At 43.5% G+C, this 24,757-nt stretch overlaps 1 protein-coding gene across 2 annotated transcripts in view; it reads left to right on the forward strand.

The window, feature by feature from the left end:
* PLOD2 (procollagen-lysine,2-oxoglutarate 5-dioxygenase 2) overlaps window positions 1-24,757 on the forward strand; it is a 234,771-nt gene that overhangs the window by 142,239 nt on the left and 67,775 nt on the right. For both annotated transcript variants that reach the window (XM_079765499.1, XM_079765498.1), the window contains exon 8: window positions 20,853-20,954. In XM_079765499.1, the coding sequence (XP_079621625.1) occupies window positions 20,853-20,954 (102 nt within the window). The remainder of the gene's footprint in view (window positions 1-20,852; window positions 20,955-24,757) is intronic.

The raw sequence follows: 24,757 nt of genomic DNA on the forward strand, positions 1-24,757 counted from the left end.
TGTTTAAATCCCAAACGGGCGCATTCTTCCTACAGATAATGATCACAGAGGAGATAAGGAGATAAGGCGTTTACCGTCCAAGGAATGGCTTGGCCTTTTGGGGTAAGAGAGTGAAACTGAGGTAGGTGACTGTGGTTTGGAACAACTGGGTTTTTATGAGGGGATGCATGGTAGCCCTGGCTGGGCACCAAGATAGAATGGGAAAAGAGTGAATGGGGGAATTTATTAAGATGCAATATAGACGTGAGGTGGCTAATGGCTGTGAGACTAATCCGTCAACCCCCATAATAGAGACTGAGGAGTGGACAAGGGTCCCAGGGAATTCAGAGAGGGCGGAATAAGTGGCCCCAGCGTCAATTAAAAAGGAGATCGGCTTACCTGCCACCACAGTCGTTCCCCGAGGCTCTGTCCTGGTGATGTAAGTCTGTGGGGCCCTGTCAGGGCCTGGGCAGCTTCTTCGGTGGCCAGTCCCAGGAGGTCTGGGAGCTCCAAACTGGATCCAGAGGGTGGCCATGTTGGACTGGCTGAGGCCAGACCCGGAGGAGCCAGACTACAGTCTGATTTCCAGTGGCCTTCCCTCCGCACCTTGGGCAGAGCCCAGGCGGGGATCTTGGGTTTGAGTAGGACTTGGCTCAGTGTCCTTCCTTGCTGCATTTGAAGCATGGGCCCGGAGGAGGCTCAGCCCCTGACTTACCCGCGGTTGGAGGACCGGCACTGGGTTTGGGGTTCGTGAGAGTGGTGGCTAGGAGCTGGAAGGCCCCCTACTGGGCCTCTGCCTTGGCCTGATCTCGCCTTTGGTTTTGGATTTGGGTCTCCTTGTCTCTATTATTAAAGACCGTAAAGGTTAGGTTAATGAGGTCTTTTTGAGGGGTTTGTGGACCTGCAGTTGCGGCATATGTCGGGGAATAAAAGGTGGTCAGGTCAGTGGGAAAGGAAACCTGAGATGCCTCTCAATCTGTGAGGCTGGACATAGAGAATGGGACGTGGACTCAGAGTGTGCCCTCAGTTCCTGCTGCCTCCCTCAGGGGTAGAGTGGACGCGAGAGTAGAAGAAGCTGTTGAGGAAGGCAGTCTTTGGGCCTGAGAATGAGTGTTAGATGGAAAGGCTGTTTTGGAGCTCAGGTTCTCAGGATTTGGGCTCAGGGACTGGGGAGATGGTGGCTGCTGGTTAAGAGGGTCTGAAGAGAAAGCGTCTAGGCGTTTTTCAATTTGAGAAAGGTCAGAGAGTGAGAAGGGAAATGGTCAGCCACCTGTGAATTTGTTTGCTGGAGGCCACAGGAGCGGAGATTAGGTGGAGAGCACAGGGGAAGGTGGGGGGTGGGGTGTTAGAATTCTCAGAGGTAGAAATGCCCCACCCTACCTCCCATAATGAGGGCGGGACCTGGAGGGGCTTTGCAGGGAGACTGAGGACTCAGGAAGCGAACACCCTGAGGGAGAGGACGGGCCTGTAAATGCAGCAGCCCCTGCCGACACTGCTGCTGCTGCCGGTCAGTGGGCGGGACCAGTGAGTGTAAAGGAAAAAAAAAAGGTCAAAACTACTCCCGGAGTCCTCCAAGGACTCCTGCACTCCACTCCGGCGTTGACCTGGGAAAAAGAGTGCTTAGTCAGAGAGGGACAGGTTTAGGATTGTAAGGAGGTGGCGAGATTGAGACATGTGGATAGAAACAATCCGCTGGGTTGAAAGAGTCAGAAGACAGAGAAAGGGGTTTGAGAGGACAAAGAGGACTTCCAGAGGAGGGTCTGATGGGTGGGACCTGAGTAAAGCAAGTAAGGGAGAGCAGGAGGGTGGGTGGGGAGGGGAAAGCCTGTTCGTAGGAATATCGAATGCTTCCCAATCCGGTGGCAAAAATTATCTAGATCTCAGAGGATATTGGAATTTTCAGGCCACAGAGAGACATTGTCAAGTTTATATTGTGGCCAGGTAGAGCTTCTTTGAGATTACGAGAGGATTGAGGGGTTCTCATGACCAGATGGAAAGGGCCACCTAGAAGTTGGGGAAGGAATAAGAAGCGTCCTTCTTTTCCCTCTGCCAACCTGTAGAAAAAAGGACGAGAGGTTGCAAGGTCGTCACCCCGAACCTTTCCTGTGGAGTAGAACAGAGTTTTCCCAGCCAGGTACCTGGGCTTTCGTAGAACGTAGAACGTAGAATGTAGAACATAGAACGTAGAACGTGTAGCCGTGTAGTCGGGAAAGGTCATTGCTTAATAGCATGCTATTCAGCTTCCAAGTGTTTCAATTTTTTCTATTCTTTTTATTATAGTTTATTTCTAATATTATGTCATTGTGGTCTTAGAAGATGCTTGATATGATTTCAGTCTTCTTGAATTTGGGGTGACATTGCCTGTGACCCAATATATGGTATATCTTTGAAAATGACCTATGTGCACTTGAGAAGAACGTATATCCGTGGCTTTGGGGTGAAATGTTCTGAAGATGTCAATTAATTCCATCTGATCTAGTGACTCATTTAGGATTGCTGTTTCTTTACTGATTTTTTCTCTGGAGGATTTGTGCAATGGTTTTAGTGGGGTATTAAAGTCCCCTACTATGATTGTATTGTTGTCAATCTCTCCCTTGATATCTTCCAGTTTTTTTTATGTATTTGTGTGCTCCTGCGTTGGGTGTATATATGTTTATCAGGGTTATATCCTCTTTGTTTTATCAATCCCTTTAGTATTATGAAGTGGCCTCCCTTATCTCTTGTTATGGCCTTCACTTTGAGGTCCATTTTGTCTGATATAAGTATTCCTACCCCAGCTTTTTTTTCATTTCCATTTTCCTGACATATTTTTCCATCCCTTCATTCTCAGTCTGTGTGAGTCTCTTGCTCTGAGGTGGGTCTCTTCTAGACAACATATATATGGGTCATGAATTTTTATCCATTCAGCCACTCAATGTCTTTTGATTGGAGCATTTATTCCATTTATGTTTAAAGTTATTATTGATAGGTTCTTGTTTGTAGCCATTTTTATTTTTGTGCTTGTGTTCCTTCTGATGTGCATTATCTGTGAAGCTCCTAATTTCTCCTTCAATTTTGAATGATAGCCTTGATGGCTTGGATTCAGGTCCTTGCTTTGTATCACATTGTAAATTTCCTTCCATTCTTTTCTGGCCTGATTTGTTTTTGTTGATAAATAATTTGATAATCTAATGGGAGATCCCTTGTATGTAACTTCCCATCTCTCTCTTGCAGCCTTTAAGATTCTCTCTTTGTTCTGAACATTTGCCTTCGTAATTATGATGTGTCTTGGTGTGGGTTTTTCAGGTTCATATTGTTTGGGAATCTCTGTGCTTGTGTGACTTTTTTCTTCCCCACATCAGGGAAGTTTTCTGATATTATTTCTTCAAATAGGTTTTCTAATCCTCGTTCCTCTTCCTGTTATTCTGGCACCCCTATTATTCATATATAGGTTCATTTCATGTTGTCCCAAAGCTCCCTTAGGCTCTTCTCCTGTCTTTTATTTTTTTTCTCCAATTGCAGTTCAGATTGTTTGTGTTTTCCTTCCCTGTCTTCTAATTCACTAGTTCATTCCTCCACTTCTCCTAGTCTACTGTTGAAACTTTTCATGTTTTTTTTTTATTGCAGCTATATCACTCTTTATTTCTTCTTGATTCTTACATAAGTTGTTGATTTTTTTATCCATCCAGTTTATGAACTGTATAACCCTTATTCTGAATTCTTTTTCTGACATATTGCATGCCTCCATTTCACATAGCTACTTTTCTGGAGCTTCCTTCTTTTTTTTTCTTTGGTGGTTTCTTTGTCTCCCCATTTTTGCTCTCCCTGAAAGATCTGTGTTGAGTCATGTAGAGGCTGATTCCTGGGTGGCAGTGGCTCCTTGGGCGGTGGCTGCTCCTCAAGTGGTCATGGCAGTGGCTCCTCCCCAGTTAGCGGCAGCTCTTCTGGTGGGTGCTGTTCGCAGCAGTGGTGGCTCCTCTGGCTGGTGGAAGCAGGCTGCTCCCGCAGCTGTTGCTCCTCGGAAGGGGGCGGGCTGCTCACGTGGCTGCTGCTCCTCTGATGGGGGCGGGCTGCTCACGTGGCTGCTGCTCCTCTGATGGGGTGGGGTGCTCCTCAGATGGGGGCATGCTGCTTGCACAGCTGCTGCTCCTTGGACAGGGGTGGGCTGCTCACGAGGCTGCTGCTCCTCGGATGGGGTGGGATGCTCCTCAGACAGGGGTGGGCTACTTGGATGGCTGCTCCTCCTCGGATGGATGCAGGCTGTGTGCAGCTGCTGCTCCTCGGATGGGGGCTGGCAATGCAGGGCTGCCACTCCTCGGTCGTGGGCAGGCTGCTCATGTGGCTGCTGGTCCTCGGGCAGGGGCGGGGGGCCTGCTCCTCAGACCAGGCCGGCTGCTCTCGGGGCTGCTGCTCCTCAGATGGGCACAGGCTGCTCATGTGGCTGTTGCTCGTGTTTCACAGTGCCCTGGGCATTCTCCAGGCATCCTCTGCCCTTCCTGGCTGCAGATTGTCTCACCAGCTGTGTCTACTTTGCCAGTTTGGGGTGGATGTTGTTCGATTTAATGTTGCTCATTCTGACTGCTCCAGGACAAGGTTCGGGACATGTCCATCTATTCCACCAACATTTTGTCTCCCTAGACAGACTTTTTAGGCACCTGCCTCATTTTTGATGTTTTTATCTCTCTCTCCCTCTCCCTTCCTCTCTGAAATCAATAAAAATATTTTTTTAAAAAAATTGCTGTGGATCACCATAACTGTCTCTAGGCAAATTTTACAAATGGAGAAATTTTGTCTAGAAAGCCCTTTACACTGTGTGTGTGCATGTGCATGCATGTATGTGCTTGTGTGTGTGTGTGTGTGTTCTCAATTTCTCTGTTAGCCTTCTGTCTGATAACTTGGTGCCAGTTAGCAAGGTTTTTACAGACATCTATAACTAAATATTGTGCTGTTCCTTTTTGGTAGTATACTGTTTTAATCAAATTTAAATTTTATTACATTAAATCAAATCAAATTTAAATGTCTTAGAAGAGGGAGCATGGTCCTGTGAATTTAGCTATTGTGAGTTCAGTGGTTTTAATGTGATCAGCAGTTTCTTACGAATTCCCAGGCTAACCTGATTGGAGTTTTACAAAGTGACTAAAGGATTTCTCACAAGAAAAGGTTCACTAATCCTTAATCATTTAGAAAGAACTATGTGTACTAAGAAATTTTAAGTCTCCTGGGAAACATTTTCAGTTTGGGCTATCATTATTTCTGGCATTTTGATTTTTTTGTGTGTGTGTTAACTGTAACTGTTTTTATTGAGGGTATTACACATGCCCCTCTTATTTACTCCCCATTGCCCCCTCCACCCAGTTCCTGCCCAGCCACAGGCCTTCACCACCCTATTGTCTGTATCCATAGTTAATGCATATATGCATGTAAGAACTTTGGCCAATCTCTTCCCACTACCCACTTCCTTCTGAGATTCACCAGTCTGTTCCATGTTTCCATGCCTCTGTTTCTATTTTATTTTGTTCATTAGATTTCTTGTTCATTTATTTTCATTTATAGATTCAATTGTTGATAGATATGTGTTTATTGCCATTTCAATATTCATATTTTGTATCTATTTTTTTCTTCTTCTTCCTCTTCTTAAAGAATACCCTTCAACATTTTCTGTAATACTGGTTTAGTGCTGATAACTCCTTTAGCTCATTCTTGTCTGTGAAGCTCTTTATCTGACCTTCAATTCTAAATGATAGCTTTGCTGGGTAGAGTAATCTTAGTTTTAGGTCCTTGCTATTCATCACTTTGAATATTTCTTGTCACTCCCTTCTGGCCTGCATAGTTTCTGTAGAGAAATCAGATGACAGTCCTATGGGCACTCCCTTGTAGGTAACTAACTGCTTTCCTCTTGCTGCTTTTAAGATTCTCTCTTTGTATTTAACACTTGGCATTTAATTTTGATGTGTCTTGATGTGGACCTCTTTGGGCTCCTCTTGTTTGGGACTCTCTGAGCTTCCTGGACTTGTAAGTCTATTTCTTTCACCAGGTAGGGGAGGTTTTCTGTCATTATTTCTTCAAATAGGTATTCCATATCTTGCTCTCTCTTTCCTTCTTCTGGTAACGCCATAATGCGAATGTTGGTACACTTGAAGTTGTCCCAGAGGCTCCTTACACTTTCTTCATATTTTTTAATTCTTTTTTCTTTTTGTTATTCTTATTGGGTGTTTCTTGCCTCCTAATATTCCAAATCATTTATTTGATTCCCAGAATCCTCTACTCTACTGTTGAGTTGCTGTAAGTTATTCTTTATATCAGTTAGTGTATGCTTAATTTCTGACTGGTCCGTTTTCATGTCTTTGACATTCTCACTAAGATCCTTGAAAGTCTCATGAAGATCCTTGAGTAATCTTATAACCATGATTTTGAACTCTGTATCCATTAGTTTACTTTCTTCCATTTCTTTCATTTGTGATATGCTTCTTTGTCTCCCCATTTTGGCTGCTTCCTTGTGTTTGTTTCTATGTATTGGGTAGAGCTGCTATGTCTCCTGGAATTGGTAGAGTGACCTTGTGTAGTAGGTGTCATGTAGGGCCCCAGCCACCTGAACTGGGCACTCAAGGTGTGCTGCTGTGTGGGCTGTGTGCACAATCTTGTAGTTGAACTTTGATTGTTATTGGCATCATTTGCAGGAATTGACCTTCAGGCCAATTGGCTGTGAGGACCAGCTGTGTCTGCAATGGAAGAGTATCTCTGCAGGAGACACCCCTATGAAGCAAGACTTGCTTCAGTGGGGTTTTGGTGCTCAATGAGTCTGTCTCTCGATTGTGTTGCTTGTGGAGATTTAGGGTTGTAATTTGGTATGGTCTGATGCTGTCCATTGTATTCACTGGCTGTGTAGACTCCCAGGAAGTGCAAAGTCATCCACTGCCTGGGACCACCAGGCAGGAGCTACAGAGAGTTCTGCAGATGGCTATTCCTTGTACTGGCCATATGAAGTGTCCCGGTAAGTCCAAGCTGTGAAGCATGGCAGGCTGGGGTTAGTGCCAGGTCTTCTGTCTTCTATTAATAGGTTTGGGGTATGCTGATGCCAGGTGCTGCTTATTTAAGAGATTTTAGCAAAGTCTAAAGCCAGAGCCAGGATAGACTCTTTGTATGGAAAAGCTGATGCAAATAGTTTGAGTGGGGCTGCAAATTAGATGGGCAGAGTCTCAGGGAATCATCATGGCAGAGCAGACACTTAACCTTTTGCACTCGGATGTCGAGTGTGACTCGACACGGTTAGCATTAGAATAAAGGAATCAAGAAAAAAGCAAGCGAGTGCAAACAGGCAGGCTGTTGGGAACTCAGAGATGGCTGCAAGTCAGCTTTGTGATGGGGAGGTCCCAGCACAGGAACCCTGTTAACACCCCTGTCTGAGAGAAAACTGCCCTGGAATTCCTGCTGCAATGCCAGATAATCCAGTTCCTCCCCATATGTCCCTGTGTTCCCCAAAGCCACCTGGCACTGGAGCTTAGAGGGATCAAGTCCAAGTAAGTTTGTGTGTTGGCCCTTTAAGAAGAACACCTGGGTCTCCAGCAGCCTCCATGTCACTCAGCCACAGTTCTTGCTGATTTTTACATCCCAGAGTTATGGGAACTTTTTTCCCCAGCTCTGGAACCCTAGCCTGGGGTCTGGTGTGGGGTTGGAGCCCCTTGCTCCTCACACAGGGCCTCTGCAGCCAAGAAATCCCTCCCAATTTACAAAAGTCACACCTGTGTGTCAGACCAGCCCGTTCTGTGCCTCCGCCCTCCTACCAGTCTCCCTGTGCTTTCTTCTTTACTTCTCTAGTTGTAGGACTTACATTCAGCCAGCTTTCAGGCAGTTCTGAATGATAGTTGTTCTTATTTTAGTTGCAATTTTGATGTGGTTGTGGGAGGTGGTGGTACTGGCATTTACCTACACTGCCATCTTGGTTCCCCTCTGTTTCTGACATTTTAATCAGTATGATGATCCTATTTTATTTTCTCTGACATAATCCAAGCTAGTCTATTTTCCTATGATTTTATTTGGCATAAAAAATGAAGTTTTCTTTTATTATTTGGTATAGTATAAAATTTTGAGAAAAGACTATATAAAAAAGAATTCAATTAATGCTAATATATCACACTTTTCCCTGTGTACAGGCTAACAGTGAAAGAAAGTAGATTACTCTTTAGACATAATAACCATAAAAAGTAAAACATTTTTATATGAGTTATATAAGTTAATTTTAGTTATTATTTTATTGATTGAGGGATGAATATAATGTCAGTGGGTTTTGTGCCATAACATTTAACTCAATAAAACCTAGGCCATTTTGTTCAGTGTATGCCTGAAACAGTGAATAGTACCAAACCCTATATATACTGTGTTTTTTCCTACATATACACACTTTTTCACTTAAAGAAGCACTTCCAGCTTCTCATTGTTGCATACAAATTACCAGTATCACTCCCCTGGCATTTGAGGGTCATTGTTAAGTGACTAAACAGGTGCAGAGCGTATACAGGTTTCATACCTGGAAAAGGGATGATTCACGTCCTATGCAGGAGCGAGCCAGATGGCATGAGATTTCATTATGCTACTCAGAACAATGTGCAATTTAAAACTTATGAGTTGTTTATTTCTGAAATGATTCTTTTAATATTTCAGATCAAGGTTGACCAGAGTAGCCTTGATCTGAAATATTAAACTGTGGGTAGAGGAACTACTGTATACATATAAAATGTAAATGATAAATTGTTTGTAGTGTGTTTATAGACCAAAGTATATAAAAATGAGTTAATTTCTTTTTTATTGTTGTTGTTAATCCTCACCTGAGGATATTTTTCCATTGGTTTTTAGAGAGAGTAGAAAGGAGGGGGAGAGAAAGAGATCAACATCAATGTGAGAGAGACACATCAATTGGTTACCTCCTGCACTTGCCCCTACCATGGCCAGAGATCCAGCCTGCAACTGAGGTACATGCCCTTGACCGGAATTGAACCTGGGACCCTTCAGTCCGAGGGCTGACATTCTATCCACTAGGCCAAACCAGCTAGGGCAGTTAATTTATTACTTAGTTACTTTCTCTAAATCTCATGCTATTATTAGGAAGAACAATTTTAAAATAATTTTTAGCTCAGTTGCTGTGGCTCAGTGGTTGAGTATTGACCTATGAACCAGGAGGTCATGATTCGATTCCCGGTGAGAGCACATGCCTAGGTTGCGGGCTTGATCCCCAGTGGGAGGCGTGCAGGAGGCGGCAATCAATGATTCTCTTTCATCGTTGTTGCTTTTATCTCTCCCTCTCCTTTCTTCTCTGAAATCAATAAAAATATATTTTAAAAAATAATTTTTAAAATAACTGACAGCCTCACTAACCTCCCATATTGTTTTCATTCATAACTGCTTTCAGTTTTATGTCCCTTCAGAATACATCCATGAGCACCCATATTTTTCATTTGTTTTCATAATGGTTTATAAACAATTTTGTGTGTTTTTTTTAAACTGTATTGTTGATACTATTACAGATATCCCCATTGACCACCCCTTTGCCTACCTCTACCCTTCTCCGCCCCCCCCCTTCCCTCTGGCCATCACCACACTGTTGTCTGTGACTATGGATTATTCATATATATTCTTTGACTAATCCCTTCACCTTCTCTCATCCATTTTGTGATTTTTAATTAGCATTTTATTTTAAATATAGAGTGTCCCAAAAAATGATTTTTTTCTTTTTAGATTTAATCCACTGGAATTAATAATTCTTCAAAATGTGTATACATTTCTTTGGGACACACTGTATGTTTCTATATCCTATTTAATTTTTATATTTGTCTAGATAAAATCTAATATAAATCAGTTTTTAGGTAGAAACTATGATTTCTGGTTTAAAGCATTACTTTTATTCTTGAAGCAAATTTATTGTTAGTAGCATATCATAAGATGCTTTAAAACAAAACACACAAATGTTGGAGATTCACAGGAGATGGCAGCATGGTTAAATGCCTGTACTCACCGCCTCCCACAACCACATCAAAATTATAACTAAAATACAGAACAACCATCATCCAGAGCCATTGGAAAGCTGGCTGATAGGAGGTGCGGAGGCATGGAACAGGCTGGTCTGGCACCCACATGTGCAGCTTTTTTAATCGGGAGGGAGATCATCTTTGTGGAGGCCACTTGGGGGAGCAAGGGGTCCCAGTCCCACATCAGACCCCCCAACCCAGGGTCCCAGAGCTGGGAAAAGTGGTCCCCATGGGTATTAAGAACTATGGGCTGTAAAAACCAGTGTGGATTTGGGCTCAGTGACAGAGAGGCTGCTGGAGACCCAGATGTTCCTCTTAAAAGGCCAGTACCATGAACTGAACTGACAAGGTCCTGCTCCCTCTGAGCTCTAGCATCAGGGCGAGGCTCTGAGGAACACAGACACGTATGAGGAGGAACTGAATTGTCTGCATCAGGGCAGGAGCTTGGGGGCGGCTTTCTCCCAGATGGAATGCTTGCAGTTTCTGTGCTGAGACTTCCTGGGTCGCAGGGCTGACCACTAACCACTTCTGTTTGCTCTGCCCTGGTGATTCTTTAAGACCCCACCTCATCCAGTTTTCAACCCCACCTAAGCTGTGTGCAGCAGCTATTGTATATGAAATGGCCTGTCCTTGCTCAGGCTAAAATCTTTCAAACAAGCTGCAGCTGGGTCAGGGAGCCCTAAACCTATCAATAAAAGGCTCAAGACCCGGCACCAGCACCAGTTGGCCTTACTTCATAGCTGGACCTAATCGGGGCACTTCCAAACCCGATACAAAGAGGAGGAATATGCAGATCTCTCTAGCTCCTGCTGGGTGGCCCCAGGCAGTGGCTGACTTTGCACTTTCTTGGAGACCCAAGAGCCAGTGTACCCAGTGGTCAGTGTCAGACCATCCAGATTACAACTCTTCACATCCATAAGTGACACACTCAAGGGGCAGACTCAGTGAGCACCAAAACCCCACTGAAGCAAGTCCTGCTCCATAGGGGTATCTCCTGCACAGCAGCTCTCCCACTGTAGTCACAGGTGGTCCTCACAGTCAGTTGGCCTCCCAGTGACACCAACATCAATCAAGTCTCAACTAAAACAAAACTGTTCTCACAGCCCACAAAAGGGTGCACCTAGAGCTCCCAGCTCAGGTGACTGGGGAAGCTGAGCCACTGGGCCCTATAGGACACCTACTACACAAGGCCACCCAACAACTCAAGGGGACATAGTAGCTCTACCCAATACATAGAAACAAACACAGGGAAGCAGCCAAAATGGGGAGACAAAGAAACATGTCTCAAATGAAAGAAATGGATGAAAGCAAAATACTGGATATAGAGTTCAAAACCAGGGTTATAAGGTTACTCATGAATCTTCTAGAAACCTCCTCCCCGCCCCCCCCCAAAAAAAAGGAAAAGGACCAGTCAGAAATTAAGCATACACTGACAGACATAAAGAATAATATACAGTGACTCAACAGTAGAATCAAGGATTCCGAGCATCAACTCAACTATTTGAAATATGAGGAAGCAAAAAACACCCAACCAGAAGAGCAAAAAGAAAAAGGAATCTAAAAATATGAAGATAGTATAAGGAGCCTCTGGGACAACTTTAAGTGTACCAACATTCGCATTATGAAGGTGCCAGAAGAAGAGAGAGATTAAGATATTGAAAACCTATTTGAAGAAATAATGACAGACAACCTCCCCTACCTGATGAAAGAGATAGACTTATAAGTCCAGGAAGCTCAGAGAGTCCCAAACAAGAGGAACCCAAAGAGGACCACACCAAGATCCATCATAATTAAAATGCCAAAAACTAAAGACAAAGAGAGAATCTGGAAAGCATTTAGTTACCTATAAGGGAGTGCCCATACGACTGTCAGCTAAATTCTCAACAGAAACTATGCAGGCCAGAAGTGAGTGGCAAGAAATATTCAGAGTGATGAATAGCAAGGACCTAAAACCAAGATTATTCTACCACTAGCAAAGCTATCATTTAAAATTGAAGGTCAGATAAAGAGCTTCACAGACAAAAAAGGCTAAAGGAGTTCATCACAACCAAACCAGTATTACATGAAATGTTGAAGTGTATTCTTTAAAAAGAGGAAGAAGAAGAAGAAAAAGAAAAAGATAAACAATAAAAAGGCAATAAATACATATCTATCAACACTTGAATCTAAAGATCAAAATAAACAAGAAATCTAATGAACAGAATAAACTGATGAATAAAATAGAATCAGAGGCATGGAAATGGAACAGACGGAAGATTCTCAGAGGGAAGGTGGGGGCAGGAAGAGATTAAACAACGATCTTATATGCATACTAGAGGCCCGGTGTATAAAATTAGTGCATGGGGGGTGTCCTTCAGCCTGGCCTGCACCCGCTCCAATCTGGGACCCCTCGGGGGATGTCCAAATGCAGGTTGAGGCCCGATCCCTGGCCTCACAATCCAGGACTGCTGGCTCCTAACTGCTCTCCTGCCTGCCTGCCTGCCTGATTGCCCCTAACCACTTTTGCCTGCCAGCCTGATCGCTCCTAACCGCTCGCCTGCCAGCCTGATTGATGCCTAACTGCTCCCCTGCCAGCCTGATCACCCACAACTGCCCTCCCCTGCCGGCCCAGTTGCCTCCAACTGCCCTCGCCTGCCGGCCTGATTGCCTACAACTGCCCTTCCCTGCCAGCCTGGTTGCACCCAACTGCCCTCCCCTGCAGGCATGGTCACCCCCAGCTGCCCTCCCCTGCAGGCCTGGTCACCCCTAACTGCCCTCCCCTGCAGGCCTGATCTCACCCCCAACTGCCCTCCCATGCCAGCCTGATGGCCCCCAAGTGCCCTCCCCTGCCAGCCTGGTCACCCCCAAATGCCCTCCCCTGCTGGCCCGGTCACCCCCAACTGCTCTCCCCTATAGGCCTGGTTGACCCCAACTACCCTCCCCTGCCAGCCCAATCGCCCCCAGCTGCCCTCCCCTGTTGTCCTGGTCGCCCTCAACTGCCCTCCCCTGCTGACCTGATCTCGCCCCCTGCAGGCCTTGTCGATCCCAACTGCCCTCCCCTGCCAGCCTGATCTCGCCCACAACTGCCCTCCCCTGCCGGCCATCTTGTGGTGGCCATCTTGTGACGATGTGAGGGCGGCCATCTTGTGACAATATCAGGGCATCGCGCGAAGGCACGAGGACCACCTGGGCTTTTATTGGTATAGATATGCATTACCTATGGACACAGACAATAGCATGGCGAAGACCTGTGGCTGAGTGGAAACCAGGTGGACGGGGACAATGGGAGGAAAAAAGAGGGACATTTGTAATAATCTCAACAATAAAGATTTTAAAAAATAATCTATATATATAAAAAGCCAGCAACCAGAATGCTGTAATGACCAGAATGACCAGTTGCTATGATGCCCACTGCAGTCAGCGAAGGGCCTGATCAGGGGTGGGGCCAGCCAGCCAACCTCCTGCAGCCCCTCCCCCCTGCCCCATCCCAGATAGGCCCCCCTACCCTCATTAGGGGCGGGGCCGGCCAACCGCCCATGGCCCCACCCCCCGGCTGGCCCCACCCCTGATCAGCCCCCCCACCAATCAGGGGTGGGGCCAGCCGGCCCACTGCCCACAGCCCCTCTCCATTGTCAGCCCTACCCCCAATCAGCCCCCACCACTCCGATCGGCCCATGGCCCCTCCCCCCAGCTGGCCCCGCCCCTGATTGGCTCCATACACACCAACACACCAATTGGGGGTGGGGCTGGCTGGCCCACAACCCACAGCCCCTCCCCATGGCTGGCCCTGCCCCTAATTGCCCCCCCACACCCCAATTGGTAGTGGGGCCTGCTGGCCAATCGCCCACGGCCCCTCCCCCCTGGCTGGCCCAGCCCTGATTGGGCCCTGATCAGGGCAGGCCAGCCAGCCAACCTCCTGCCATCTCCTCCTCCCAACAGGCCCAGCAACGATCCACCCCAATCGGGGCTGGGCCGACCAGACCCCACCTGTGCACGAATTTGTGCACTGGGCCTCTAGTAAAATTAAAGAGAAAGCAACAACAAAAAAAGGGAATAGTCTGTTACACATACAAGAAAGGTAGCTCTCAGCAAGTTTTTATAAGGTTGGAAGAATTCAGAACCCTTTAGTAGAACGAAAGATTTGGGATATATTTTGGATGAAATATACTTTTAGTTGTTATTTTTGGTAAATTTGTAAAAACTGGGCAAATTTCCTGACCTAATACTCAAATTTTTCCATCTCTACTTTGAATTGTATTTGAATTTTCAATATGCAATCACATTGAAAATCTTTAGAATCTTTTAGAAAGTAAAATATAGGCATTACTCAATAATCTACTAATTTAATGTTATACCAGGTTGCTGTGTCATCAGATCTGTACCCAGATGCTAATATTATTACAGCAATATGCTGTGAGCATGCTATGATCAAATCTCTGAGGCTATTTTGAGGCCCAACACACTTAAATTCCAAAAACCTAACTTACAATAAGGGGATTAACATTAAGGAGAAAATATTTGCCTAATGTGGAAAAGCTTAGAATTATAATTTTGCAGTGGATATCCTTAATAAAATAAAAATTTAAATCTAATAAAACAAAATTCACTGGGATAAATCTGTATATTAGCAAGACATTTTATAACAATGGAAATAAATGTTTTACCTTGGTTCTGTGCTTGAAATGCTGGACATTTTTCTAAACAGCTAACAGGGGTAAAGACTTCAGTGTAGTCCTGAGTGTAAGATGGCTTCCTTGACTTCAATTTGGGAGTTTGGGTTTGAACTTGAAACAATTTCTTCAAATTCACAGTTAATCTGAGTCACCATTCTTATAACTGTTTTTCTATAACATTATACAATTACTGATTTTATGTATGTCCTATTTTAAAACATCTTTATTAACAAATAGCATATATTCACTGTAGAAAAAATAGCTAATTCCAACAGATTTAGAGAAAAAATTACTCATAGCCCCACCACTTAAGAAATGAATTTAAAAATTATGTATTTTTGCAGTTATTGGAATATTTTTAAACCAAAGTGGATTAATGTACATAGTATTCTGTAACCTATTCTTCTCTTCTAAACAGTAAAGCATGAGTACATTTACATGTTAAAATAAAAAGTTGTTTGATTATTTTATTGAGGCTATTTCAGCCTGCTTTTCTTTCTTTTTTTTTAGATGCTTTTTAAAGACAACTTTTATAAGAGTTTATGAGCCAAACTGATGACATATGTCAAGGAGCAAGATCTCACCTGTTCCTAAGGTGTTTATTTTAATACGAATGGGAAAAGATATTTGCAAACAACAGCTCCAAAAAGGGGTTAATATCCAAAACATATAAAGAATTCATACAACGCAACATGAAACAATCCAATTAAAAAATGGGTAGAGAACACTTTTTCCAAGAAGACATATAAAATGACAAACAGATGAATGCAAAGATGATGCTCAATTTCACTAACTATTGGGGAAATGCAAATCAAAACTATATGAGATGCCACTTCACACCTATTAGAATGGCTCTTATCAACAAAGCAGGCAGTAACAAGTGCTGGGGAAGATGTGGACAAAAAGAAAGCCTTGTTCACTGCTGATGGGAATGTAAACTAGTGTCACTATGGAAAACAGTATGGAGGCTCCTCAAAAAATTAGCAATAGAGTTAGTGCCCTGGTTTGGCTCAGTGGATAGAGCATCGGCCTGAGAACTGAAGGGTCCCAGGTTCGATTCCAGTCATGGGCATTGAGCCTGGGTTGTGGGCTCAATCCCCAGTGTGGGGCGTGCATGAGGCAGCCGATCAATAATTCTCTCTCATCATTGATGTTTCTATCTCTCTCTCCCTCTCCCTTCCTCTCTGAAATCAATAAAAATATATATTAAAAAAATAGAGTATAGCGTTAGTTATCATATGACCCAGCAGTTCCTCTTCTGGGTACCTGCCCAAAAAAACTCAAAAACATACATTTGCAAAGATATATGCACCCTTGTGTTCATTGCAGCATTATTCATGGTGCCAAAAACAAAAGTGTCCTTCAATAGATGATTGGCTAAAGATGTGGTCCCTATCTACGCTGGAATCCTTCTCAGCCATAAGGAAGATGAAATGCCCAAACTTTTCTTTTTTTAAAAAAAATGTATATTGTTGAAAGTATTACATGTCTCCTTTTTCCCCCCACTGACCTCTTCTAGCCTGCACCTACCCTCTGCCCAGGACCTTCACCACCCTATTAACTGTGTCCATGGGTTATGCATATATGCATACAAGTTCTTTGGTTCATCTCATCCCACCCACCCTCTCTCACCTTCCCTCTGAGATTCCGCAATCTGTTTCATGCTTCTATGTCTTTGGATCTATTTTGTTCATCAGTTTATTTTGTTCATTAGATTTCACATATGAGTACGATCATGTGATACTTGTCTTTCTCTGACTGGCTTTTTTCACTTAGCATAACACTCTCCAGGTCCCTCCATGCTGTCTCAAAGGGTAAGAGATCCTTCTTTTTTATAGCCGCATGGTTCTCTCCCTATCTTCCATCCTTGGTTATCAGGGTTCTCTCCAGCTAATCTTCAGTTGACTTTTCAGTATTTTAGTTGTATTTCCAGTTTGGTCCTGGGAGAGTGTCAGTATAGCTTCCATTACTTCTCCATCATTTTCTAACCTCCCTCCATTCTTTTCTTTTAAATATCATAAAATATCCATATTGAGGTAATCATTATGAAAGTGGTACATTTTCATAGAAACAAGTTTAACAGAACAAGATCAAGTCACCTAGTTTGCACATGAAACAAGTCATTTCTGAAACTAATTTGACTTGTAGTAAAAATTTACTTTTTGTATAAAAACCACCATGCCTTGGTTACTATGAACATGAATCGAATGATTTGGGAAAAAAAGAAAGGATATGGTTGGAAAAGTTTCTTTGCCAATGAAATGACATGATACTTGGAAACATCTTGAAATTGAGAAAGAAGTATTAGGAAAGCACTGCCATCTAGTAGCTGGGGCCTTCCCAGAACAGCCTAACTACTTAAACAGTTTTCTGTACTTTTCTTAGCTGCCAGCATAAATGTTTGCAATTTTTAATGAAGAAAACAGATATAAATGGAAGGCCAGTGTGGTGGGTGACCTTTGCCTATGTGGTGAGAAATCCAAGAGGGAGGTTTCCAGTCAAAAGTCATGGTTTTAAATGTATCTTAATTATCTATGAAATTAAATTGAGGTAGAAATGTTAAGAAATAAAGGTTTCCAGTCAAAAGTCAAGGTTTTCTTTTTTTTTTTTTAAGGTTTTCTTATATCTTAATTATCTATGAAAATGAATTGAGGTAGTAAGGTTAGGAAATGAAGTTTTAATTTTGAGAACTAAAACTAATGAGTTTTATGCTCAGACCTTTTAAAAATATTTGTCATTTTCATATTCACTTTGGGATTCTAATAGACTGATCAATAATGCATGCAATATTTAATTTTTTGTGAGGTGTCTGAGGTGAGGGAAGTACTAATGTTTATATATAGAGGGGAATTTTAGGTATGGCCAACTATTTGGGGACCTTTTTCTTCCTTTAAAACATTATTTCCCAGGATATTTTAAACAAAACTGTATATTTCCCACTAACCTTAAAAAAATCTCTTTTGTAAATAATACTAAATTAAAGATTTATTTTCACATGAATTGCTTTATTTTTTCCTTCAAAAACAATTTAGTATAGAACATGAATAATTAATGTTTGCATCTGTAAGTTTACAGCTTCAAAAAGTTTTTGTTATATAGGCACATCAAAGTGACCATATTGATTCTTGAAGTGACATTAACTAATGCTATAACTACATATTTCCTGCCTTGGAATTTTTTCCCTGAAATATATAGTTTGTAAGAAATGTGAGTGTTCATGTCCTCGGTGTGCTCTACAGATTGAATGTAACTCAGTCTACAATATCTAACACAGATTTTCCCATTGTAATTGATACTGTACTTGTTTTAACAGCATTTTTAAGTTTTAGTACAATAGAAATATTTGGATGGAATCTCAGATATTTTGGAGGATTTTTGTAGAATTGTACTGGACTGATTACCTCAATTGTCCTATACCTTAAGATCTTTTTTAGAGTCTTAGGAAGCTAGAAAAATTTACTTGGCACTTATGTATGTTTTCTACCAGCATATTTAATGGATAGACATCTTTTTCTTTTGAGTCCATTTCACCTTTCTAATGAAGAATCAATGATATAAGCATAATAAGGATTTCAGTTGCTTCCTGTTAAAAGTAAGAAAGTCACACCCAAAGTTAGTTTGCTACAGCTTCACTGTCTTGAAGTAAAATAATTAGTTTGTGAAAAGAAATAATAAATAATAAAAAATAAAGATCTGCAGATGTTCATACCACTATATGTATTAATATTGCAGCAGAGCCCGGCTAGCATGACCCAGTGGTTGAGCATCGACCTATGAACCAGGAGGTCATGGTTCAATTCCCAGTCAGGGCATATGCCTGGGTTATGGGCTCGATCCCTAGTAGGGGGTGTGCTGATGTTTCTATCTCTCTCCCCCTCTCCCTTCCTCTCTGAAATCAATTAAAAAAATTTTTTTTTCACAGTGCATCAGAAAGTGTAGTAACTTTCTGTTGTTAATCCTCACCCAAGGTTATTTTCCATTGTTTTTTAGAGAAAGTGAAAGGGAGAGGGAGAGACAAACGTAGATGTGGGAGACACACATTGGTTGGTTGCCTTCCGACCAGGGCTGGGATGGAGCCTGCAACTGAGGTATGTGCCCTTGACAAGAATAAAACCCAGGACCATTCAGTTCACAGACTGATGCTCTGTTCACTGAGCCAAATTGGCTTGGGCAAGTGTAGTAATTTTTTATAGTAAATTGGCAGAATTTTCCCTAAGATGTTTAAATCTAGGGATATTGAAGATTTGTTTGAGTGCTGAGAACATATCTTACAGTGTTTATCTCTTTTCTCCATCCATATGCTCTCACCCTTTTCCTCATCAAGAACACAAGGATACAGATTTTACAGAAAACAGGAATGCCAACAGGTGTTTAAGGAGAGGAGAAGGAGTTACAAAAGAGATGCTCTGATAGATCTGAAGGGGGTGGGTGGGAAGGAGTATTGTACTTTAGTTTATTGTTGATTGGATTTGTGGGATGGCTGTAATTAGGAGCTTGTTCTAGATTTGTTTTCGGGCAGTTGGAGATCCCTCTCACAATCCAGGACTGCTGGCTCCCACTGCTCGCCTGCCTTCCTGATGGCCCCTAACTGCTTCTGTCTGCCAGCCTGATCACCCACTAACCACTCCCATGCCAGACTGATTGATGTCTAACTGCTCCCCTGCCGGCCTGTTTGCCCCCAACTTCCCTCCTCTGCTGGCCTGGTCACCCCTAACTGCCCTCCCCTGCAGGCTTGATTGCCCCCAACAGCCCTCCCTTGCAGGCCTGGTCCCTCCCAACTGCCCTTCCCTGCTGGCCAGCTTGTGTTCTGGAGTGATGGTCAATCTGCATATTACTCTTTTATTAGATAGGATAGAGGCCTGTGCATTGGTGGGGGCCAGCTGGTTTTCCCTGAAGGGTGTCCCGGATCAGGGTGGGGGTTCCCTTGGGGCATGGAGCGGCCTGGGCGAGGGGCCTGTGGTGGTTTGCAGGCCGGCCATGCCCCCCGGCAACCCAAACGGAGGCCCTGGTATCTGGGATTTATTTATCTTCTACAATTAAAACTTTGTAGCCTGGAGCAGAGCCAAGCCTTCTGCTCAATCCGTGGTGGCAGCCATTTCTGTTGGGATTTATTTATCTTCTATAATTGAAACTTTGTAGCCTTGAGCAGAGGCCAGGGCTGGCCAGGAAGTTTGGCTTCCTCCATCGCCCGGGAAACCCAAGCCTCCTGCTCACTCCATGGTCACAGCCATTTTTGTTGGGATTTATTTATCTTCTATAATTGAAACTTTGTAGCCTTAAGCGGAGGCCTGGGCCGGCCAGGGTGTGCGAAAAGCTTGGCTTCCTACATCGCCAGGAAAATCCAAGCCTCCCTCCTGCTCTCTCTCTGGCTGCAGCCATCTTAGTTGGGTTAATTTGCATACTCGCTCCTGATTGGCTGGTGGATGTGGCTTGTGGGTGTGGTGGAGTGATGGTTAATTTGCATATTACTCTTTTATTAGATAGGATTTGTTTTGTGTGGTGATGATTGGTTAGAGATCACACTGCCCCCTTCACTGTAATTGTCTGTGCTGATCCTTTAAACTTTTATCTTATTACTAATTTACTCTTCACATGACTGCTTTTACTTGTGGTGTTTTTCTAATAAGTCTCATTAACCTAATTCAAAATGTATGTTTCATTGTTTGACATTTTTCTTTAATTGTGTCTCTTCTGGTATCATTCCTTATGTAATGAAGCTAGAGGCCTGTGCGCAGGTGGGGTCCCTTTGTCTGGCCTGCGGGGATCGGGCTGAAACCAGCTCTCCGACATCCCCCGAGGAGTTCCGGATTGCGAGAGGGTGCAGGCCAGGCCGAGGGACCCCACCGGTGCACGTCTTGTCCAGTCCCAATCGGCATGCTAACCTACCGGTCAGAGCGCCTGCCCCCTGGTGGTCAGTGTATGTCATAGAGACTGGTCAAACATTCAAATGGTTGGAGGGACAATTAACATATTAGCTTTATATAGAGAGAGATTAAATGACCTATATAATTTATAATTCATTTTTGGCATTTCTAGAGAAAGTTTGACCTACTTTATGATTCATTGTCTGGAGATAACGTTGTTCAGTGTGTACCTTTAAGTGAAAAATATTAGTAGAATTATTAAAGAAATGTACCCAGTTACATGTACCAATTACATGGAACAAAAGTACATTGAGAGTAGAGGATTACTTTTGTTGAAACAGTTCTCCTTTATTTACTAGATTCTCCTGAACTATTTCGGGAACTATGTACCTAATGCATGGACACAGGACAGTGGCTGCACTCTTTGTGAACTGGATACAATTGACTTGTCTGCAGTAAATGTGAGTACAATTGAGTGTGTGTGGAATTTAGTAACAAAAAAGACATTGTCATGAAATATAGTGATTTGTAAAAAAGTGATAATATAGTCTTGATAAATAGATAATGGATTTATAAAGCTAAAACAATGATTCAGATAATTGCTAGATTTTTATATATCTGAACTATTTTTTAAAGCAAAACCAGCTAATAATTGACCTCCATAAAGGGGATTGGTTGCTAATATTTAATAGCTTGCTATAATTTGGTGTTCTTGTTTTATTTTAGTCTGCTAACTTGGTAAAACATTGAGGAAAAATGGTTATAGTGCTTCAGCATTTTTACTGACTAATTTTATCTGTGCTTGATTTTAAATTTGATTTAAAATAATAATATATAACTAAGGACTATTTTAAGTATTTTACATATACTAAAAACTCATTTAAACTTCATAAAATTTTCAGTAGATAACATTATCAACTAAGTTTTATGATGAGAAAACTGAGGTATGTACACAGGTTAAGTAACTTGTTTAAGGGTATATAATTTTTGTGTTGGAAGTAGGAATTGAACTGTGGCAATCTGGCTCCAGATCCTATCTATAATAATAAAAGCGTAATATGCTAATTAGACTGGACATCCTTCCGGAAGACCTTCAGCAACAAAGCCGGACTGTGAGGGAAGCCCGGGTCCCAGGTGCCAGAGGAAAGCCGGTGCCAGCAGCTGGGGGAAGGAAGGCCTACTCTTGCAGGAATTTCATGCATCGGGCCTCTAGTATATATGTAATTAATTTCAGAGAGGAAGAGAGAGGGAGAGAGAGAAATAGAAACATCAATGATGAGAGAATCATTGTTCAGCCGCCTCCTGCACATCACCTACTGGGGATAGAGCCCACAACCCAGGCATGTGCCCTTGACCGGAATAAAACCGGAGACCCTTCAGTCCGCAGGCCAACACTCTATCCACTGAGCCAAACCAGCCAGGGCCAGATCCTATCTTGATCACTGTACAATTTTGGCCAGATATCATGTACGTCATATATGCCAGGCACTGTGCTACTTATATATACAGTGTGAAAATAATGTAGTAATCCTACTTAATAAAAGAGTAATATGCAAATTGACCTAACTCCGCTACACCCACAAGCCACGCCCAAAAGCCACACCCACCAGCCCATCAGGAGCAGATATGCAAATAAACCCAACCAAGATGGCTACAGCCACAGAGAGCAAGTTTCCCAGGCAACGGAGGAAGCCAAGCTTTCCGCCTGCCCTTGCAGGCCTAAGCCTCCACTCAAGCTACAAAGTTTCAATTATAGAAGGTAAACAAATCCAAACAGAAATGGCAGCAGCCACGGAGCTGGAGAGAGCAGGCCAGGGTTGCCCCCGGCAATGGAGGAAGCCAAGCTTTCCACCTGTCCTGGCTGTCCTAGGCCTCCACTCCAGGCTACAAAGTTTCAATTATAGAAGGTGAATTAACCCCAATAGAAATGGCTGCCAGCCAGGAGCGAGCAGGAGGCTTGGCTCCACTCCAGGCTACATAGTTTCAATTGTAGAAGGTAAATAAATTCCAGATACCAGGGCCTCTGCTTGGGTGGCCAGGGGGCATGGCTGGCCTGCAAACCACCACAGGCCCCTTGCTCAGGCCGCCCCATGCCCCAAGGGAACCCCCATCCTGATCAATCTGGGACATCCTTCAGGGCAAACCAGCTGGCCCCCACCCCTGCACCAGGCCTGTATCCTATCTAATAAAAGAGTAATATGCAGATTGACCATCACTCCAACACACAATATGGCTGCCCCCATGTGGTCAAAGATCCAGCCCCCATGTGGACACAAGATGGCCACCACAAGATGGCCAGCAGGGTAGGGCAGTTGAGAGCCACCAGGCCTACAAGGGAGGGCAGTTGAGAGGGACCAGGCATGCAAGGGAGGGCAGTTGGAGGCGATCAACCCTGCAGGGGAGGGCAGTTAGGGGTGACCAGGCTGGCAGAGGAGGGAAGTTGGGGGCAAAAAGGCTGGCAGGGGAGTAGTTAGCCATCAATCAGGCTGGCAGCAGAGTGGTTAGGGGGTGATCAGGCTGGCAGGCAGAAGCGATTAGGGGCAATCAGGAAGGCAGGCAGGGGAGCAGTTGGGAGCCAGCAGTCCTGGATTGTGAGAGGGATGTCCGACTGCCCGTTTAGGCCCGATCCCGTTTAGGCCCAAGCCCCTATCATGGATCACGGACCAAGGCAGGTGGCATGAGTTAGCACCCGCAGCTGTCTGATCAGGTCCACGATCACGGATCAAAGACAAGGGCAGGCAGAGTGGGTTAGCGCCCGCAGCACCTGACCAGGTCCTCGATCATGGATCACGGACCGGGGCAGGTGGCATGGGTTAGTGCCCACAGCCGCCTGCCCAGGTCCGCGATCACGGATCATTGACCGGGGCAGGTGGCATGGGTTAGCGCCTGCAGCCGCCTGCCCAGGTCCACGATGGGGGCTTCGAGCGGCTGACTCAAAGCCCCTATCAGGGATCACGGACCAGGGCAGGCTGCGTGGGTTAGCGCCCGCAGCCGCCTACCCAGGTCCGCAATCATGGATCATGGACCGGGGCAGGCCGCATGGGTTAGCGCCTGCAGCCACCTGCCAGGTCCGCGATAGGGACTTGGAGTCTAGCATAACAAAAAGAATATTCAGCAAAAGCAGGGGACAAGGTTTCATAAGTTCTCCCCCAGGTCACCACTGTTCTCTTATACATTTTAATTATCCCAGACTTTGCCTGATGGGATTTGATTTGAATTATGCCTGATAGAGATTACATGGCATGAATTGTAGGCTCATTCTTTTTGTGGTTGCCTGACTGAGAAAGGCCTTGAAATGAGAGAAGGCGCTTTTATTTTCCTTTTTCATTCTTTAGAGGCTGAGGAATTACAGTTATATGAAGAAATTAGTGAGAGAATGAAAGTCTCATGCTGTATTTTTCTGTAAGTTTTATCATGTGGACTATCAAAAACTTGGTGGGATCCTTTTCAAGAGGTGTTACAAAAATTATGTTGAAATTAACATTCAAGAATAAAAGGAGAGAAGTGAGTGGTGGGTAAAGGAAAGAACTTTGTCCTAGAAACCAAATAGAAGCCACATAAACCTTCAGATTCTTATTCATTGTGCTTTGGAGGTATTAAAGGATAATTTTTTAAAAAGGTAAAATCATGACTCATAATCTGTATAGATAAAAGGCTAAGTGACCGACATTTGTCCATCTGTCCGACCAACCGGTACATATGACACACACTGGAAATTCAAAAATAAACTTTGACTCACACACGTGCCATACATATAAAGCTCTCACTGGCGCTAATTTGAATGTTGCATTTGGTGGGAAAGTTCTTTTCAGAGGGGATTTTTGTGCTGCCATGCTATACGATTGGCCATAGTACAAATAAGTTTAAAGTACTGTAGTGTTTGGGGATGTTTCAGACAGTTGTCTCTTAAAACAAATATGAGATCAGAGGATTCTGCTTATAGTGAATGTTAGTAAAACTTGGATATGGCAAACTTGATAGCAGTTTTCATTTAGGAATGGATATTATTGAAATTCCCCATGAAATGATTTTTAATGGATCTATGATTAAAGCCACCTTTGTAAATAGTATATCTATAGATAATATTAAAAATATATCTAAACGTGCAATTCTTTGTCCAAAAAATGAGCACGTTCAAAAATTAAATGAAGAAATTTTTGATATACTTGATGGAGATTTTCACACCTATTTGAGTGATGATTCCATTGACTCAACAGATGATGCTGAAAAGGAAAATTTTCCTATTGAATTTCTTAATAGTATT

This window comes from Cnephaeus nilssonii, assembly GCF_951640355.1.
Source record: "Cnephaeus nilssonii genome assembly, chromosome: 3".
Classification (NCBI taxonomy): domain Eukaryota; kingdom Metazoa; phylum Chordata; class Mammalia; order Chiroptera; family Vespertilionidae; genus Cnephaeus; species Cnephaeus nilssonii.